This window comes from Electrona antarctica, assembly GCF_951216825.1.
Source record: "Electrona antarctica genome assembly, chromosome: 12".
Classification (NCBI taxonomy): Eukaryota; Metazoa; Chordata; class Actinopteri; order Myctophiformes; family Myctophidae; genus Electrona; species Electrona antarctica.
In genome coordinates, this window is record NC_136793.1 from 30396863 (window position 1) to 30418238 (window position 21376).

The 21376-nt window shown below is 41.1% G+C and overlaps 2 protein-coding genes across 5 annotated transcripts in view; one reads left to right on the forward strand and one right to left on the reverse strand.

The window, feature by feature from the left end:
- Nucleotides 1–1196: 1196 nt before the first annotated feature.
- On the forward strand, nt 1197–17288 carry gna14a (guanine nucleotide binding protein (G protein), alpha 14a). 2 transcript variants are annotated; one of them, XM_079516388.1, is made up of 8 exons: nt 1197–1348; nt 9106–9290; nt 9727–9881; nt 11663–11791; nt 13670–13799; nt 14162–14315; nt 16211–16442; nt 16795–17288. In XM_079516388.1, exons 1-7 carry the CDS (start codon nt 1225–1227, stop codon nt 16399–16401), a joined length of 1068 nt encoding a protein of 355 aa, XP_079372514.1. In that variant the 5' UTR covers nt 1197–1224; the 3' UTR covers nt 16402–16442; nt 16795–17288. The 2 variants fall into 2 exon arrangements, with proteins under 2 accessions (XP_079372514.1, XP_079372513.1); XM_079516387.1 differs by having other exon boundaries at nt 16211–17288.
- A 342-nt stretch (nt 17289–17630) lies between these two features.
- Nucleotides 17631–21376, reverse strand: part of vps13a (vacuolar protein sorting 13 homolog A) — a 53551-nt gene continuing 49805 nt past the window's right edge. For all 3 annotated transcript variants that reach the window (XM_079516786.1, XM_079516787.1, XM_079516785.1), the window contains 3 exons: nt 20344–20467; nt 19787–19861; nt 17631–18896 (listed from right to left, as the gene is read on the reverse strand). In XM_079516786.1, the coding sequence (XP_079372912.1) occupies nt 18846–18896; nt 19787–19861; nt 20344–20467 (250 nt within the window). In that variant the 3' untranslated portion in view covers nt 17631–18845. The remainder of the gene's footprint in view (nt 18897–19786; nt 19862–20343; nt 20468–21376) is intronic.

The window sequence follows — 21376 nt, forward strand, 5'->3', positions numbered from 1 at the left end:
ACAATAGGGTCCACCATTTTCAATTCATCATAACATTTAGAGACGTACACAAGAAATCATCATAAAGGAGGTAAAAAGGGAAAAAAACATATACAGTGAGGGGAAAAAGGGGTGGGTGGGGGATTCAGATTTTACGGGGCCAGTTTCGAATTGCAGGTATAGGTGTAGGTGCCCTTTGAGAGCAGGGATTCGCATGTCTTAATGACTGTTGGTAGAGCGTTCCACATTTTGGTGGCATAGGAGCTAAATTAATTTAGTCCCTTTGTTTGTGCCGAATCTGGGTTGCACATGGTTTGTTGAACTCCCTCTGGTGTTGTGGGTGTGTGGACTTTGTTGACATTAAGGAATTATTTAGACAGGTACATGGGTATCTTGGTGGTGTATCCAATCTTGTGGACCACCCATTGCAAGATGCTGTACTCTGTCGTCAACCCTATATATAAGCCATTCCAGCCTGTCAAAGTCATAGGTCAAACTTCAAAGTGGGCAGGGGTGAGGTTTTGGCCAAATGTTCACCTATATTATGACATGTCCAGAAAAGGGACAACATAGGTTTCATGTGGTTAAAGTATCCTTGGTAAAAAATCATTGTAAAACATTCACATTTAGGCTATATTAGTCTAAATTATCAAAAACATACAGAGTATACATTGATTGATTGATTGAGGCTACGCTAATTTATATCTCATATATTTTCCTTTTGCAACTGATACCACGCCCTCGGAGGCTCGGCCCTCCGTATAGGCCTACTGTGGTTAAAGTAGGCGGTAGTAGGCTACGCAGCATCGAACGCGCACAGCAGCAGTTCGCCGAGACGCCGACAAACGGGTGTCGATCGGTCAGCTGATCTGCATTGGTCACCTAAACTGTCTATTACGCTAAAATTAAACAAAAGAAAACAAAAAGTAAAGTGAAGTAAAAAAAACCCAAAAACAATTAATTAACTGAAGTAGGCTAGTTCGTCTGCTGGAGAAAAAAAAGAAAGAAAGAAAGATTTTTTTTGTTGTTGATTTAAACCGGTCCTCCATAATGGCAACGTAAACAATCCATACAGTTGACAGGTGGATTTGAAAGGAGAGAAGAGTCAAGAGAGGGAGGCTCGGAGGCAGTTCACTTCACTCAGCACTCAGCAGCAGTGTCCGCTTACTGGCTGCCCACAGTTCCACATTGACACCGGCGGGGAGTCACTGGACAGGCCGGGACACAGAGACCCGGGCAGTTTGAATGATGGCTGGATGTTGTATATCAGCGGAGGACAGAGAGAACCAGAGAATCAACGAGGAGATCGAGAAACAGCTCCGGAGAGACAAGAAGGATTCTCGCAGGGAACTGAAACTGCTGCTATTGGGTGAGCTGTTGACCATAGTGAGGAGTTAGGTCAGTAATAATAATAATAATAATAATAATAATAATAATAATAATAATAATAATAATAATAATAATAATAATAATAAAACACTTTAATTGAATAATATTACAAAAACACCCCAAAGACAGATTGAGCAACTATAATCTAGTTTTCACATACATCTAATCGTTGCATTCAACCTATCTTCATATTATTGGTCCTCACTAATATTCATGATAAAATAGCACTTTCATTTTTATCCAAGCTAATAGAAATTGCAGGCTTTAATCAATAAAAGCCTGCAGTTTCTGGATTCCCCATCGATGAAACTGGATGGTTTCTGAACTGCCCACAGCGCTCCTATGAGACACAGAGTATAGGAACATGTGCTATTTTATCAACATTACTGAGGAATAATAATACAACTTTATTTGTATATAGCACCTTTCATGACATCAAATGCAGCTCAAAGTGCTTTATACAGAGCAATAGAGGGGAGAAACGAAAAGCAAAGGCACAAAACATTAAAATAATAGCAGTGAAATAAGGCAATATAGGTTGAAAAGTGGTGAAGTTGTCCTTTAAATATGAAATATGAAAAGTTAGAATCATTGTTAAATTATGACAATGATTCTTGCTTACAGGGTAAAACTAGAACAGTGTGGTCAGTCCTCCTGGGGTGCTGCCATCAGACACAAGTGGTGGCGGGAAATATAGTTTGTATGACAGACAAGCACAAGGAGAAGTTTTAATGAAATAGCCTACAATACAATCCTAGTGGAGTGTGAATGAACGATTGCAAAGTTTGATGCCAATCTGCTCAGCGGTGTTTGGTGTAGCAGAACGCTTGTAGGCCTACACACAAGGACACACTTACACATGGCAAATGGCAATGATTCCATTAGCCGGTAACCTACAGTATAGTTAGCTATTGACATGGGCCTATTTGGCAAAACATAATTCCTGCCAGTGGCATTGGAGACAGATGACCATAACAAAGCGGAAAGCACTATGGCAACGTCCCACTCCAGGAACACAGACCACTGTCAAGTCTGTGGTCAGTGAGTGGTGAAAGCCTTGACTAGCTGCTGCGGCTGTGTGTCATGCAAATCCCATGCAAATCCAGGCATGAGTTGGCTGTTAGGCATTTGGCTCTGCTGTCTGCTGAAACTCCTCCAAAGGCCTGTTCTCCCCCCGACATTCAAATTAGGCTAATTTGAAACCAAACCCCACCCTGTTAGATTAAAATGTATTTGCCGTAAAAGTAGATAGATACATTTTGACACCTTGTAGCCTATACCGTGTATGGCTATTAACACAAAATAACGCAAGTGACATTCAAATGAGTTTTCTCCTGATGGAGAGAGGAAATTGCAGTGGTAATATACCCAGGATTGAAAACAAGGTCTGCCGCATGGAAAAACAAACATTACCGCCCAGCAAAAAGGGATTATTTATGTGTTTGGCCTTGTGAGATATTGGATTTAAGAGCTTCAGGCAGGGCTACTTTGTTCTCTGAGAAAATATCCTCTCCCTGGTGGGTGGAGCAATGGGGAAGAGGGGGCTATGATTGGTTGGACTTGGACCCTATTCCACTAACCCTAACCACAAAGTTGTTATTTTTTTGTCAAGTGTCCTGACATTGTGGAAAAGCGCACAGACTCGTCTCCATAGAGACACTGACAGATCAGAATGGGCCAGCGTTGTGATGCTGGTGGGAATTTTTATGCATTTTAATAAAAACATTACTGGCGGAATCCTAAAACCTCTATATCTGACCCTGAGTACTTTAGACAGCTAAGAAATAAATGCACATACGTCTATAGAAGAAACAGTTCTCCTCATGTGGCTCAGACCCCCACAAATTCTGGCAGACAAAGTATCTGGATCATAGATAATCCCTACTCAATTCCCAGGCTCTATTATAGACATTGCCGAAGCTTTCAATGGTCAAAGTTTGTAATACCCACTTTGCTAAATCCAGTCATTTATTTGAATCCTCTCCTGACAATCCTAGCTCTCCCCTGCCGTTTCAAATCCAGACTCTACCAACTCTCTCGCTTTAGACCTAATTTGTCAGACTCCAATATCTCCTAAGCCTATTTTCACTATAGTTTATATCTTAAAGGGCCATTTCACCCCTTTTGCACCCCGTAATGATGTTTAGGATAGGACATAAGAAACACTTTCCTGGAGGTTTTATGTGTGTACTTTGTGTTTTTAGATATTTTAGTAATCGTGCCATGTTCATGACCAAAACTTGTCATGAAAATGAGGTCTCACTTCCTTCTTGGACTACTAGTCACACCTACACCCAGCCTCAGCTGGAGCAGTGCAACAAAGCATTATGGGCATTCATTGTAGTAATCCAGTCAAACTCTAGTAAAACACACATATTTTTCTGGCCATAGAGTGCAAATTTCAAAATGTGCTACTGTTATCTACTACAAATACTATTAACATTGAGTGACTGCAGTTTCTTCCAGCGGTGAAATGTCCCTTTAAGTAGATCCAAGTAGATTTTGTTTTTTAACTCAGACAAAGCCATCTATTCATTACTGTTTGTGCATAAAACGTATCTCCACAGATAGTCAGAATTCATTAATTCTTCGTTTAGCATGGCGGATCCTCCTGCTTCCATCTGGTTCTGTTCTCTGCATCTTCCTCATTCACTCTAGCCACCTGCCATGCCCGCTCTCTCACCGCAACCATAAACCTATCCCATTCTCTCTTTGCCAAACTCTTCTTCTGTATGCTTTCCTGTACTCCAGGGTTCCCCAATAGGCGGCCCGCGGGCCATTTGCGGCCCGCGGAGCGCCCCCTGGCGGCCCGCGGAAGAATCTTTTTTTGGGGGGGATCCCAGATATAAATGGCATTAAATGGGGGTCAGTAGCCTATGCATGTCAAACTGGGCATCCTTTTCAAATGGGGTCCTGCCCTGAAAATGAATTTTCAGGGCAAGACCTCGACCTCACGCGTGCGGACTCGGCCCCCAGCCTGGTACCCTAGTCAAAATATGGCCCTCGAGGAAAATTAATTGGGGAACCCTGCTGTACTCCCTCATTCCACCACCAGGCCTCCTTGTATTCCTTCCTCTGAACATACTTTTCTTAGCTGTCTCAACTCCTCTCTGAACTCTATACAGTATACACCACATTCTTCTTTCTTCAAGTAGTAAAGTAAGTAAGCCTTGCCGAGCTATGAGGTTAGGGCAGGACATCTCCTGTTTCTGTAGCGTGAGGCAGCTTGATGTACAAGTACACCCCCTGGACATGACGCTAGTATGTTACAGGGACTTACCCCCAATACAACAATTGCCAGGGAAGCACTGGGTCCCATTTTTTCAGTGTCTTTGGTGTGACCCGGCCAGGGATCGAACCCCCAACCTCCCAGTCTCAGGGCAGACACTAACCACAAGGCCACTGAGCAACTCCCACCATATTGATTCATAAACTGTATACCGGTATGCTCTAGTCTATCGTCACTCTGCTTACTCTTCATCTTCCTCTGATTGCACTCCACTGTCATCCTAGGCTAGAGCATAGGCTAGAGCATCACCTGGGCTGCCTTGCTATGCTTTCCCATGCCATCACCTTGGAGTCATTGAGCTCTCTATAGTCCACCATGTGTGCACCTACCTCCACTCTTATACATCACCCTGTATTCTTCCATCCTCTTGAAATAGGTGTTCCCAACTGTTCCCAACAATCCTTTTTGCAAAATCCACCACCAGCTGTCCTTCCTTTCTCTCCTAAACACCACACCTATAGTACCCATCACCTCCTCATCACCTCTGTTCCCTTCACCTACAGCACATCTCATTGAGGACCCTCTCTCTCTCCTTTGTGTACTAACTGTTAATACATATTTCAACTTGTGGGGCATATGGATATGTACTGATAATAACATATCATCACACCTTCTTTGTGCAGCTTCATACTGACTCTGACACTGACACTGACTGTCTCTTCACCTTCAAAACACTGTTGGCATACTTTTCCTTTAGGGTTATACCTTCCTATTTCTTCTCTCGTCCACCCATGCACCTCTGATATTCCTGGCCTTGCTCCCCTTCCAACTGGTCCCTTTGACGAACAGTATATCTACCTTCCTTATATTTCCATCATATCAGCTAGCTCTCTCCTCTTACCAGTCATAGTGCCAACGTTTAATGTTCAGACGTTCACCCCCACCCTTCCGCCTTTCCTGCTGCCTCCGAATCTGCCTTACGTCTTGCCATTATTAATTTTAAATGTGTTTTGTATTATTCTGATTAGCAGCTAAGTGGTGGATATATGTCCATTGTCAGCTTGGATGCTCATTTCACCAGCCTTGTAAAAGACAAAGTATAGTACCATATACTAGTGCAGAGATAGCTCAGTCCAAACAAGGATTATTTATTTTGTAACCAAATGTGTCATGATTTGCTTGAAGAATAGCATTTACCTGCCAGTCTTATGCAAGCTCCTTCCATCACCAAGAAACTTGACTTGTAAACAAGGTACATTCAAATCAGTTCACTTTGGGTACAGCTTGTTTGTGAAGACACTAAAACATGCAAAACTCAGAGGAACCCAGTAAAAGTAATGACAACAGATTCACAGACACTTGGTTTACCATACTATTTTGATTTGATTTGATTTGATTTGATACTAAACTAAACAAGCCGGAATGTAGACGGCACCCCGGGAGCCATATGGGTTGGCGCCCCAGCCTGCATCCTCTGTGAGGAGGAAGCCCAAAAACCTTCGATGAGGCCTTTAGGAGGGCTATTCAAGCCGCAAGTGGAGCCTGTAGTGCTACCGTTGCCCAGGTGGAGCCTGCAGAACCATTGCTCAAGAATCCACCACTCCTGAATGAAGTGTCTGGTGCTGGGAGTCTGGTGCAACGCACAGGTCCTGGCTGTACTCCTGGTGAGAGCAGGAGTGGACCTGGTGAGACGTAGGAGGGGCCCAGACAGGAGGCAACCCACAGAGCCTAGTCCCTCCACATGCCAGAATTGTACCTCTCAGTCCCGGCATAGTAGTTCCGGAATGGTTCCAACGGATTGTGTGGCCCTGGTCTTTCCCTAGTGGGTCTGATCGAGGGTAGCTACTGGGAAGTAAGTCGGGACTTGATCACCCCGGCTGGGTCACCTGAGTGAGGGGTATGATGTTTGCGAGACCTGAAACCCTGATGACCTTGGGAAACATCACTGAGGATACGTCCCAGTTGCATCCATGCGATGTATTTTGTACTATTTTCGTTTTAAACACATAATGTATAATGCACACAATTGTTTTATATTGTATTATTTTATTGTATTTGTTGTCTCCACCAGGCCGAAGGCATGGGGAGAGAGTATGTTTTGCACTCCGTTCGTCAGTGTGTGTGTGTATCCCTGTGTGTCCATCCGTCCGTTACCAGCTAATCTCTGGCACCGTTAACCCGGTTCATGCCAAACTTTGCACACACACTCCCTGGATGCCAACGACGAACCTCTACCAACCTCTGTCAATTTTTCCACAACGGCCTGTTATAGCGCCACCATGAGGCCGATTTTGGCAAAACACATTTCTGTAGATTACTCGTACACATTTTATCCATACATCACGCAATTCAGTATACACTCCACTCCATCTCCATAGTCATCTGTACCATTTCCCATATTCCATCCTGATTGGCTAAGATGGGCTTCCAAAGCTCGCATGATTTGTCTGTTTCGAACAAAATGCCACAAATCATAGTGTGCAATTTTCGTACATTACGTACATTTCCACTCCCTAAAGCCCAAGGAAAAACATCTGGCCTGGATCTTTCAATTCTGCCTTTTCCAGCGCCTCCTGGAGGCCCATTTATGTGCTTTTTTATATTCATCCTTCAGATTTTATCCAAATATCAATCCTGCTGGAGACCTATGCCCCAAGGGGCACTTCTTCTAGTCCCCCCATGCCACACATTAACATCAACAGGACCACAATGGAAATACGATTTATTGCTTTTTGTGTTCTCCTTTTGACTATTATGTGCAAGTGTTTGTTCATAAATATTATATTATTAATTAAAACTCATCATACTATGTGATGGGCAGGTAGCCTACATCACGTTCCACACCCAAAGTTTTGAAAACAGACTCTTGAACCTAGCAAACCAGTATCCAAGAAACCAGAGAACAAGCTTAATGTCCTCACTTACTTGTCCTCATACAGGTAAAGTACAGATGCGTGTGCATGCGCACGCACACGCACACGCACACGCACACGCACACGCACACACACACACACACACACACATTTGCTAAACAAATGGCTTTGGCCATGTGCAGGTTGCTTGACAGAAAGAGGAACTGTTGCAGGAACTGGACAGAAAAGTAACGAGGAACAGTTTGTGTGTGTGTGTGTGTGTGTGTGTGTGCGTGCATGTGCGCGTCGTAGGAACCGTCGTAGTTCCTTTGTCGATTTATAAAATGTATGTATAGGCTTATGAGATTATTATTAATTATATGGCATAGCTCTGAAATAAGAGTGATATGTAAGGATTTCTTCTTTAGATAGTTGATATTCTGAACTAGAGATGTCCCGATACTGTATCGGTATCGGCCCTTATCGGGTCATATCGGTATCTGCGAATATGCCAGTCTAACCACCGATCCGACACAGGGGTAAGGGGTTGACACTATGGCAAGTAAATAAAATGTTGCGGCATGGGGAGTTTGCTTTAAAATTGCCCAAACTGCAAGTGCACATTTATCGGCCCTTATCGGGTCATATCGGTATCGGCGAATATGCCAGTCTAACCACCGATCCGACACAGGGGTAAGGGGTTGACACTATGGCAAGTAAGTTTGGTTTAAAGTTGCCCAAACTGCAGGTGCACATTTGAGTGAGGAGTCTGCTATAAACACAACACAAGCTATATAGCTAGATATCTATAAACACGAGATCAAACTCGTGGAACCCTGTTCTACCCTAGCCCCTTTCGGGACCCTCGGTTAAGCTTTTCTGAAGTTTGGACATCGCTTAACTGTAGGGTCCCTAATCGGTTATTCCACTCTTGTTGGGATGCAGATGTACATACCCTCCGTTCACGCCGAGCGGCGCGCCGCCTGAGTGTTGGTGAGATGTTTCAAAGATGCATAAAGCGGCTATAGGAGACAACGGAAACATGGGAGAAATCGCATAAACCGCCGATGCCGTTAAGTATTTTTAATCTTCTTTTTTTTTAAAGTTTTGGCTTCTCTGAAATTCTCTCTTCCTCACTTCCTTGACTTCCTTGTTGACTTCCCATTGTACCGCCTCCCGAGCAGCGACTGGCTAGTTACTGCCTCTGATTGGCCGACCGTGTACATGCAGGATGTTTATAATGCTGTTGTGTCGTGGGAGGCGGGACATGGGAAGTGAGGAAGAGAGAATTTCAGAGAAGCCAAAACTTTAAAAAAAATATTAAAAATCTTAACGGCATTGGCGTTAATGCAATTTCTCCCACGTTTCCGTTGTCTCCGCTTTATGCATCTTTGAAACATCTCACCAACACTCAAGCGGCGCGCCGCTCGGCGTGAACGGAGGGTATGTACATCTGCATCCCAACGAGAGTGGAATAACCGATTAGGGACCTTACGGTTAAGCAATGTCCAAACTTCAGAAAAGCTTAACCGAGGGTTCCGAAAGATTGGACAAAATAACACTTTATTCACTGAAAACAATTACATAATAGGGCTTTAAAATAACACTCAGGATTTCACACTGTATTGTCTTGTTGCTCTTTATACTACTTCTTAGGTACTGGGGAGAGTGGGAAAAGTACTTTCATCAAACAGATGAGGATCATCCATGGAGGAGGATACTCTGACGAGGACAAGAGAGGCTATGCTAAGCTGGTCTATCAGAACATCTTCACCTCCATGCATTGCATGATCCGAGCCATGGAGGCACTCAATATAGCCTTTGCTGATTCCCAAAACCAGGTAGTACAGCTTAGGACAAAACTAATCTTGTGGTTGTTCATCTATTATGGCACATCATGGGATGCTCCACTTGTGAAGAACATTTTCAATGTATAGCATAAGCATAACGTCCAGAGAAGCACAGCCACAACAGGACATTTTCAAGGGATCCACCAGCAACAGCATTCAGGCTTTTCTAGTACTTCTTTACATAGGCCTACATGCTATGATTGCACAAGAGAGAAAGAGAGAGTAGTAAATGAAGGTTGGTGATCTAATCATCTAATGATGAAAGAGGAAAATCTGATTTTAATTCAACTGCGTGTGTTGAATATGCATCTCCTGAAGCCACAACTGCATGTGTATGTGTGTGTGTGTGTGTGTGTGTGTGTGTGTGTGTGTGTGTGTGTGTGTGTGTGTGTGTGTGTGTGCGTGCGCTCACATAATGTGCTTCCAGAGCTATGCAGCCTCTGTGCTGGAGGTGGAAGTAGACAAGGTAGATGAAATGGAGAAAAGTCTGGCAGAGGCCATCAGGAGTCTGTGGATGGACACCGGGACACAGGAATGCTACGACCGACGCAGAGAGTACCAGCTCTCAGACTCCACCAAATAGTGAGGAACACACAAGACTTAAGGGCTTCCGCTTGAGAGAGTTCATTTTATGCATATCATGTATGGGGCAAGGCTGGCCGACTGCAAAGTACACAGGTCCACCAGTACATTTTGGGTATTTTATTTACCTCCAAACAATTAACAATACAAAAATAAATACTGGCCAAAACAACGTTCCAAAAATAGGAAACATAAATTAACACTTAAAGCTACACTTAAGAAAACAACAAACAGGAACTTAAGAATACTGAGGCTATGCCTTCCATGAGCCCCCAACAGCTCTCCCCTGATGTTCATCATAGCTAGCCTCAAGTCAAACTGAACACTGATCATTCTCCTCACCTGCAGCTTGCCTGCTCTTAAACAGGTGGGACAAACTAATTACAATCACAGTAATTGGTAACTCAAACAACAGGCAAACCAAGCCCCCTGAGCTGATCTACAATTAGGCCTACATACTGCTTTTCAAACTTATTTTCAATATATACAATTCAATAAATATTTCAGGCACCAAACACATACAATGAACATGCAAAATAACAGGAACAAACACCCCTCCTCCTCAACCGTGCTTGGCACCCTCCCATCTAGGGAGGAGTGCCAGCACTGATGAGGTGAGGTGACCAACAAACAATAAAGGCCTTTCTCTGCCCCACCCTTCTCACATTGTTTATATTGTGTTTAGTTTCCAAGCTGGCCGCAGCACCAGGAGGGGGTGGGGCGGAGGTGAGCGGGCGGGGTCAAGAAACTTGCCTTGTGTCTGACACCTGCCTTGTGTCTGAACACAGCTTTGATGGATGTGTAGTAGTAAGGCCAAGGCCACCCACTCCTGGTACTGCGGCCATCTTGGAAACTAAAACACAATATAAACAATGGGAGAGAGGTCACCCTGGGCAAGACCTACGCTGAAAAGACTATCATCGGAAGTTGCGGGATTTTAGCGGAAGTATCTCCCAAGGAAATGACGTTGATGCTTTACAAATCAGTTTACATTCTCCGTGAATGGAACAAGTGTTGTGATTGGTCGGGAAAATATCATATCCGGGGGAAATACATCTGATGGATGTTCCGGAGGATACGTCCGCCGATAGCTTCTTTGCCTTACGCTGTGACCAGGCTCTTCTTTTCACAGAAAAGTAAGCCTGGGACCGAGGCTAGAGAGAGGTGGGGCCGAGAAAGGCCCTTGTCAATAAATACACATGTAAACATATTTAAAACTCTTTTAATCAGTGTTAAATTACTAACAAATGTCATTTGTACATTATAAACATGTCCTTGATTGTGCATGTAATATAGGGCACAGGCTGCCAGGTGAAAATGTACATACGCGGAGAGGAATTATTTTTCCATATCTGCATCAGACACCAACTCATGCACTCAGCTGGCAACTACTACCCACAGCTGAATTCCATGCAAGGCAGAAGCTAACCAAATCTCCCGTCAGCACCAGAAGTATTGTGAGCGGCATCGTCACAATACCATATATTACGATATGATGATGTGCAAGTTTGACTAATGACAGCCTTATGGCAAACAAACTAAAGAAACAAATAATTAAATAAATAATAACTTTATTTGTATAGCACTTTTCACACAATCATGCAGCTCCAAGTTGATCACATTAAAGAGATAAAGGAAAATAAGGAAACAGATTAAAAGAACCAGAAAAAAAGTGCTTTGCATTAAAAGAACAAAGATTTTCCATCCATCTCCCAATTTATTTGGAGAACCATGTACATTTCTCTCTTCCCCATTTGATTATTTTCTCTTTTATTTTTCAGTTATCTTACCGATCTGGACCGTATTGCAGAGCCTTCTTATGTGCCTGACCTGCAGGATATCCTTCGGGTCCGAGTGCCCACTACTGGCATCATAGAATACCCCTTTGACATGGAGAATGTCATCTTCAGGTGTGATAGTGATACAGTAGGATACATGACACAAATATCAGTTCTATCCGTCATAATCATTAATAAAATAGATAACATTGTCTTTTAAGGGAAGAAGGGGCCAATTCACATTGTTGATGGACAAGGCACAGTAGCTTACAGGAGTTCTACTGTATATTTTGACAGTAAAAATATTGAGAATTGAGCCCTTCTAAGTTCTAACCACAACTGGCTGAAGCACGCTGGACTTCTATTTGTGACTTTACACAAAATAATAAACCCAGTCTGTCAATTTCAATAGAAATGCAGGTGGGACTGGGAGTGCATGAGGCTTTCTGTTTGTCTACATTTCTAAAAGGTAGTGACTTAAAGGGGCATTCCACTCATTTTCAACATTTTACCATGTCATTAACATACCTTAGAGCTTTTGTGTGGAAATAATAAAAAAGTCCCCCCATTATGTGTTTCCTAGTATGAAAAGTATGAAAAGAATCATTAACATGGTGAAACACATCTTGATGACATCATCAAGATGTGTTTCACCATGTTAATGATTTTTTTCAGACCTCCAGTTCTAAGAAACATAGAATGGGGGGACTTTTTTATTATTTCCACACAACAGCTCTAAGGTATATTAATGACATAGTAAAATGTTGAAAATGAGTGGAATGCCCCTTTAAGGCAAATAGTGCCTACTGGTGGTTAATATTTGTATGCAGACTTTCTAAGTGCATAGTGACGGAAATGAGAATGAATATCAGTCCTATCTATTCAACACATCCCTCAGTGGTGTCCTCAATAAAGGCAGGACGTTTTCATAATGGAATCAAATCAATCAATACATTTTGATGCTCATGGGGGTACCTGGGACAATGATCCCCTCGCTACCCAGAATGGGCAAGCAAACATATAGTACTCCAGTTGTAAGGCATTTGTGGGTTGAGAAAGCAAAGACATTTAGACAATGATTTAGAGTCGTCCGTAGAGTCTAATAGTTAGACTGTAGGGATAAGTCTAACCTACACAGTTTTTTCCAGTAAGACGCCCTGAGGGTGAGAAGCGACCTCTCCCTAAAGGGCGAGGTCGCGTGCATGCATCCACCTGGGTGACGGCAGACTGCTAGGCGAGCACTGGCGCTTTGGCATGGGGGGTCAGATCAACATATGGAATGAATTCTGTACTGGCCATATATGGAGTGTGTACAGGGTTTGATGAGGTCAACATATGGAATGTCAGAACAGGTCAGCTCCATATATGGAGATCTAAGGGTTTGAGGTTTAAGGTCAGATGTAGAGTTGCTGGCTCCATATATGCCATATATTGTATTAGGCCCTAATAATTAGGGCATCGTCTGGGAATGCCCATATATGGACTTTTTTTTTCTTTTACGTTTTCAGGTCTGAAACAACAGAGCTTCTTAATACGGCACAGTTGAGAAGCACAAGTTAAACTATATATTTCTTTCTTTTAGGTTTTATGACCTCAATTACACCCAAAAAACCTGAACTTTGAACATTCAGTGGATTTTCTGTGGTCTGGGGTTTTCTCTATGTGTTCTGGAGCCTTTTGAGCCACAATTAAAACAGGCAAAACAGTGAAAACAGTGACATCTGCTGGCAAATCCCATTGACATATATGGGATTTGCAGGCTGTGACATCAGTCAGCAGGAAAATCAGAGCATTTGTTTGAGCCAGAAAACCCCAGACCACAGAAAATCTACTGAATGTTAAAAGTTACAAAACCTTTTTTTTTAATGTCACAATCCCTTTAAACATTATGTAACATTTTCTGTCCCTGTGCAACAGGTTGAAAATGTAATGTTTGTGCTGAAGTTTAATATAACACATAATAATAAACTTTGGTCTTGTTTTGAATCTTTTGATTGGCTGTTATGGCAGGATGGTGGATGTGGGAGGTCAGAGGTCAGAAAGGAGGAAGTGGATTCACTGCTTTGAGAATGTCACCTCCATCATCTTCCTAGTGGCGCTCAGCGAGTACGACCAGGTGCTGGCCGAGTGTGACAACGAGGTACGAATTTGGGAAATACGTTGGACTTAACCAGTGGTTCTCAAAGTGTGGTCCGATGACCCCCAAGGGTCCTTAAGGAGGTTCCAGGCGGTCTTGAGCTAAAATTGTAATATAGCATTCAAACTCAGTTTAACCGCTTTCAAACTATTAACATCAGCTATTCACACCAGCTTAAATACAACCGTATGCGTTGTGCGCTTGTAGATCTGCTATTTTCAAATCAATGATTTGCATTGATCAAGATGTGTATCAATGGAGAGTTTACAACATTAGAACATGTAACATCATAAGAACAAAGATCAAACTGAATTGTAATTTTCACTTGAAAGCTATTGTGAATCTGTGATGTGTTTCCCTTTCAGAACCGCATGGAGGAGAGCAAGGCTCTGTTTAAGACTATCATCACTTACCCGTGGTTCAAAACCTCCTCTGTCATCCTCTTTCTCAATAAGACTGACGTACTTGAGGAGAAGATCATGTACTCTCACGTAGCCGACTACTTCCCAGAATTCACAGGTTTGTGTGTGAATGATTGTACGACGGTATCGCTTGCAAAACATAAAGTGTGTGACTTATGGGGGAGCTTACCTAAACAGGTACAGAAATGTGTGTTTGCGAGCATCCAGTTTGTGGCAGTGAACTTATACTTGCTAGTGGGCAAATTATTTATACATAAAAGATTATGTACAATGGTTATTTGTATTATTGCAGTAACATGTTACTGCACATTAAATGCACATAAAAGCTGTTCCAACAGTAGTAGTAGTAGTGACATACTTTATCTTGTGCCATTTCTATGTAAATAGTCTCTTAAAGTAATGACATTTTCCAGGGGATTGACTTTAGCCTGGTTAACCAGGGGGTTTACCAGGCTAAATCAATTAAATGTTTTCAAGGGGGAGTGGTTTACCAGGCTAGATTGTATTTTGTACCATAGTGTAATAGCAGACAAATGTTACATTAGCTTTTATGTTGTGGATGGAAAGATGTTTGGCATAAGGTCACCAGCTGTCAAGTGGAAACCTAATTGTATCTCCATATTTTTTTTTCAATGAATGCCCTACTTCGTAGTTGGACAGTGTTGAGTAAAATTACCCCAAATAGCCAATCTACAAGCTTACAACATGTCATATCGTTTCGGACCAGTCGAAATTTAGAAAAGGGGGCCCTGGAGGAAAATAGGGGAGGGCCATGTCTTTTTAATTTTAGTCAGAGGGAGGGTGAGCTAATTTTACTTTGAGTCCAAGGGAGGGTGATCCAATTTTGATAATAAAATAGTCTGGGTTTTATATATATATCTAATACTACAGCTCTTCTGAATTAAAGTACAACTTTGGTCAACGATACCCCTCTGTTGCTTTCACTTGGTTCTTCCCAACAGGACCAGTTTTCATTGTTCCCCGTGTCAATCACACTACAACACACACTACAAGTACACACTTTTCAATGGCTTACATAGCTTGCTGTGTTAGTTGTTAGACTACGAGACCATTGTCTGCGTTGGCCGCGAGTTCAAAGCGTACAATTTTTCGCGATTTTTGCGGTCACTTTATTTTCTCACATATTAAAAACGCTACCAGATTATTAATAAATAATACTGAGGTAAATGTGATGTTAATTAATAGGTTAATAGGGGAGGGTGATTCCTTTTTGTTTAATAGGCCTATCTCACAGCCCGCTTTCCATGCCCACTTCCGGTAAATAGTGGTGTCATTTAACATTAGCATTTACACGTTTTTTTCTCTGGAGAATCTAAGTACATTTTCTAATGTAAAAATGTGACAGACCAATATTATTATGAAGCAAACAAGATGGTAAATCATCTCGAACAGATAGAACAAACCTTACCTTGAGAAAACAAAAGTTGTAGACTTCTTAAATTACCTCCGTTAACATGTAGCGTCTATGGAGTGACGTCACGCTATCACCACTAACCCCGAAAGGGGGCGGGGAAATTCTGTGAGATAAGCTTATTACCTGGGGAGGGGACTGGATTTTTATTTTCATTCACAGGGAGAGTGATGGTATTATATATCAGGACACATCAATTTCCTCCAGGGGTACCCCTATTTCAATTTCGACCTGTCCCTTATAAGCTTGTAGATCATCTATTCCTGTTTTTGAAGTTCTGTTCTGTTTTTGAGTTTGTGTTGCCTAATCGAATTGTTAAAAGTGCTCAAGTCTGTCTGTGGGTATTTATAAATATTGAACTAATGAACAGTATTAAACTTGTGAGAGTGACTAAATAATTACATTGGAACAATGTTTTCCATTTCCTGAAAAGTAACAGCTTTGAACATGACAGCCACAATATTCAATCTGCTGAGAACAGCTGTGAGAGAATGAGTCCACTGACAGTTTGAAAGTTTAATTTGATTGAAGGTCGGTTAATGCCAGTCATGATTTTTCAGGTGCGCAGAAGGATAAGAAAGCAGCACAAGAGTTCATCCTGACGATGTACCAGGAACAAAACCCAGACAAGGATAGGAAAGTCTACTCCCACTTCACCTGCGCCACGGATACAGAGAACATCCGCTTTGTCTTCGTAGCTGTCAAAGACACCATACTGCAGCATAATCTTAAAGAGTTCAACCTGGTATAAAGAGGAACAAGTGACAGACACGACAGGAGCTAAGAAGAGAGGTGTGGAATTCACCCTTTGTCAGCCTTCTGATTGGTTCCTGACTGACTAACCAGCAGGCTCTTTCAGCCTTGTTCCGCCCTGGTTCTGCCCGTGTTTATGTTGAATTTGATAAAACACCATTTTTGGAAAAAACTAAAAACAAACAATGATATGCCCAGTCACTGTGCTGCACCTGTATGTTCCTTTTTACTGACGCCAAGTTTAAAATAACAATTTGAACGCACATTATATCAATATGAAGCAACTGAAAAACACCTTGTAGTGGATGGAGAGAGAGGATTTTTGTCCAACCACGAAACGGCAACCAATGGGTGCGAAGAGAGGCAGAACCATGGACGGGACTTGACAAAGGGTGAATTAGGTGGGGTGAAAGAAAAAAGGACCAGGAGGCACCAGCAGGAGGAGGGAGGGGGAATAGAAAGGCTGCATTTATACACAATAAAACAAATGCTCACTTTGTTTTTCTATGATGGTTTAAACACAAGACTCTCTTTGTGTTCAACCCGTTAAGTGTGTTCTTTAACAGGCAGACTATTAATTTGCTGTACAGGTTGCTGTGTTTGATAGAAGTCCCTAGATCTGTACTGTATGCTACTTTGAACTAAACTGTGAAATCACAAAAATAGTGAGAAGGAATCGTTTCATATACTACTTTAAGACAATGGTACATATGTCAATGATGCACCTTCCACAGTTTACATACAGTAATTTATTTATCATGACTATGGTGTGTTACATAATCTATCTTTTTACAAAATGTACTGAAATAAAACAAATCTGACTTTTCCCCAAAAAAGATTGAGAGCTTTAGTCCAACTTTACATTTGAGAATTGACGTTTTTCTTTTTCTTATTTTATGTGTAGAAAATGAGAAAGATGACAAAAAAATGACACAGCATAGTAAGTATCCAAGCCATGTGTACGATTAACCAAAGACAAAATTATTAAAATGTTGTTTTAGCTGTAAATAGAAAATCTTACTGTATTTGAGTTTTGCTACTGAAAAGTTGCTTGAACATGCTTCTATATTTTCCCAGGTTGAAGGGTCTATGCTGTTCTCAAGAAATTAAAAGGAAAATGTATTAGATTTCAACGTGTTTTCATTTGTAAAACACTAAGGGCAAAACATGAATAAATAAATAGTACATGCATAGATTTATAGCAATAAAGAAATATGATAAAACATGTATAGTATATATTTTATTTTTTTCTAAAAATGGCACAAAGGGATTATGTCAATTCACAAAAAAATAAATTGTTGACAGAGGCAACATTAATATTTAGTTACATTAATTGCAGCGAACCCAACACCAAAGCAAATCTTTAAAATAAGTTAGAGAACACAGCTGAATAATAGTAATAATAGTTGTCATAGTTGGCATTGAATACCAGTGGTATAAAAACATAAAAAGTTACAATCTGCAATTTCATAGACTACATTGTAAGGATGTATACAGTATACTGCATCTTTATCTATATACACACATTGGATTATTTGAGCATTGTATATGTACTGTATAAAAATAGCATGCATCTCTAAATCTCACACTAAATCTTATTTTGTAGGAACATAGAAAAACAGCAAAGGTTTGACGCACAATTTGACATCTTGCGCTAGATGTGTTATGAATTCATACTCTCCCTTGTTGGTGAACAAGATATTTCCCTTTTAAATAATCTAAGAAAAATAAACAGTGATTATTAATGTAATTAAATAATTAACAGTGTTAAAATATAAATGTGATTTGGCCTTGTTGCACTGTAATGTAGTTCAATGTTCCTCTTCAAACATACTGTATTTTTAATGGTACGTGAATGCAATGAGATAGAATAGCTTCTACATTACACTAGAGTTAAATATAACCTGAAATAACTTTAAAATAAGTTTGAATAAGATTCTAAACTTTATATTTGATTCTAGAATAGCAGGTGTTAGTTTGAATTGTGGCACATGAAGAAACATGATTCAATGTAAATGGAAGTTCAAAGTTGACAGGAGTTGCTCCCTTAGACTGTATGGAGTACTGTATACTGTATACTCCACTCATAGGCATGCACACACATGCAAACGCACTAACACACACACTCGGACACGCACTCACTCACTCTTTTGCACGCAGTCTAACAGTCAGAATATAGTGTCTACCACTGGTCATTGCAGGTTGTGCAGATAAACAAAACTGACATGCAGCAAAGAATAAAGGCACTGGCACACAGGGCTTGTGTGTGTGTGTGTGTGTGTGTGTGTGTGTGTGTGTGTGTGTGTGTGTGTGTGTGTGTGTGTGTGTGTGTGTGTGTGAGAGAGAGAGAGAGAGAGAGAGAGAGAGAGAGAGAGAGAGAGAGAGAGAGTGTGCATGGACACTTGGTCTTTCATTTCTTGGTTTGTTGCTCATTTCTATCGGTCAGCATTTGGGTAAACTCTCCCTGGCTTCCTCCAACATAGCAAGAACCCACTGGAAGCATAAAAAACATGTACCACAAGCAATAGTTATATATATAATATAGTAATATGATCACTAACACTATAGTTCCTGAATCTTTTCATTTCATGGACAACCAAATTAATATGCAATTTGCGGCAGACCCACATCTGAAAATATTTCGTGCCAGGGACCCCATAAAAGATTTGTGTTGTTAAAATGTTTAAAAAATATTCCACAATGTCCAAAATCTTTTGAAAATAGCAGATCTACAAGCTCACAATGCAATGCGTTGTTAACTTGTAGATCTGTTATTTTCACATGAATATAGGATTAAAGTGCTTAAACTGATGTTTGATGCTATATTAACTTATTTAGCTGAGAAGTTGTGAGAACCCACTGGAACCCCCAAGGACCCCTGGGGTTCCCTGGGCCCCACTTTGAGAACCACTGCTCTAACAGAAGTTGGTCTCAATAATTTATTCTAAAACGGTTAGTCCAAATACTTGATTCTGATTGGCTGGTTACTGTCACCGTTGTAAATTTCACCGATAACCCACACCTTCAATCACCTATATCATTCCCAGCTGATTCCGCAGCTCTGTAGCTGTACTGGGGAAGGGGATCACTTGATTGCCTTACAAACACATGCCGTGCGGGCGTCTAAGCACCGCCCGGCTCATATGACTGTGAATATGTGGCTCCAATGCCTGTGAAGTTCTGAAATAGTGTATCCAAGTGCTCATATCATGTCATTCAGATTGTCAAGTGGGTAACTGGGCATCTCTTGACTCAGATATTGTGTTGGTAGGTTTCCGACAACATGACACAACCATTTAAATATCAATCAAAACAATAATCAAATTAATGATTTCTCAGTCTTGATACAACAGATTCACTACCTACCTACATACAGTACTTACCACTGCTATATCCGGCGTTTTGAAATTAATGATCTTGCCAAACTCTTTGGGATGGAAAACCGATTTGACTCTCTCCTGTGAAACACAATGGCAGAGCTGGTTAAGCACAATAATCAGCATTTTGAGCAAAGAAAATAAATGGGAAAAAACTAAAGGATATTGCATTAGGGCATTATTCTAATTTGCACAGTGCATTGAATGGACCAAGTGAAAGCAACCCCAGTCCTGAACAGTGGTTATTTCTTAATGGTTGCAATTTGGAACATGATTTTGTTCAGGTTTCAGTTTGAAAAACTAAAAGGCAGATCACTGGAATAACAAACTAGGTCCATTATAGTTTTTAAGGTAGTGGCTGCATGCTGCAGCTGGCTATTAAATGACACCAAAGCCATGTCTGAAATATAAAGCATGTTTACTCAATAAAGCACAGTGGAAATGTTGCTTACCATCATACTCTAAAATGGTATATTTTATTCACAACAAATTATTTGAAAATGTATTATGAGAACACCATGAGAACAAGTAAGTTACAGCATAAAGATAGGAATAGTTTGTACCTTAGCCTCGATGCGAAGGCGTCTCTCGTCTATGATCAGCGGGTCCTTGGTGAACTCATCAAACAGATACTGCCACTCACAGGTTAGCTGACCAAATGTGCCCCTCGTTACAAAGAAGATACCCCTGGAGAGTAAAAAAGACAGAGCTAAAAAATACCTACTTGTATAGTAGGAGAGAGGGCCATAGATACAAAATAAATAAAGGTGACACAAGGCAGTGAGACTCAGATGTCAATTAGGGCTAATTTATACTTCACATGACAACAAAAATTATGTATTGTTTTGTATTGATACACGTCACCATTATTAGGATTAGCAACATAAGACAATATGATTTCAACTAACTGCCTCCAAGTTTGATGTACGTGGAATTTGTTTGTTCATTTACATTCACATCAGAATGCTTTACTGCGATTAAAACAAATGCTGCTGCATATTGTCGGAAAGTGCGCTTCGTTTGGCAGGTGTGAAGGCTCATTCGAATTCTGGTGCGGATCAAACAATCGCATTCTAGTTCGCCATAAAACAGTGGTTTCGCTTCGCTTCCAAGCACACCTGACTTCGATTCACTGCAGGTGTGAATGCAATCCGCATCAAATAAAGGAAACGAAACGTGAGGAGTATGAGGAGTAAACACAGTTGTAAACGAAGAAGGAAAATATTACGCAGCGCAAAGATGCCCCGTTACCGTGGATAGACGTGGTTGAATGAGGAGACCGAAGCACTCATCGAAATATGGTCAGACGAGCACATTAATCAATTTCTTAAGGAAACATTAAAACACTGCAGTGTACATAATATCTGTCTGTCACTGTGTGTGGGGATCCGTGTGGGGACTTTCTTCATCTTGTCTAAATATAAATAGCCTACTTCAAAATTAAACACATAGCTCAGCATGATCTATAAACTGTAGCTAACACGGCATCTGCATGCATAATAATGTTATATGATGATCGGATCATCTATGTATGGGACTAATAGTATATTGTAAACTCAGATAATTTATATTCATAGATATTAACAAAAACCTTTT

Excerpts from the sequence above, each read along its gene's own strand:
- gna14a (XM_079516387.1), top strand. The coding sequence starts at position 1,225 with ATGATGGCTGGATGTTGTATATCAGCGGAGGACAGAGAGAACCAGAGA. Across the intron at positions 9,882-11,662 it reads CTCTCAGACTCCACCAAATA|TTATCTTACCGATCTGGACC; the intron begins GTGAGGAACACA and ends TTTATTTTTCAG. Across the intron at positions 13,800-14,161 it reads TGGCCGAGTGTGACAACGAG|AACCGCATGGAGGAGAGCAA; the intron begins GTACGAATTTGG and ends TTTCCCTTTCAG.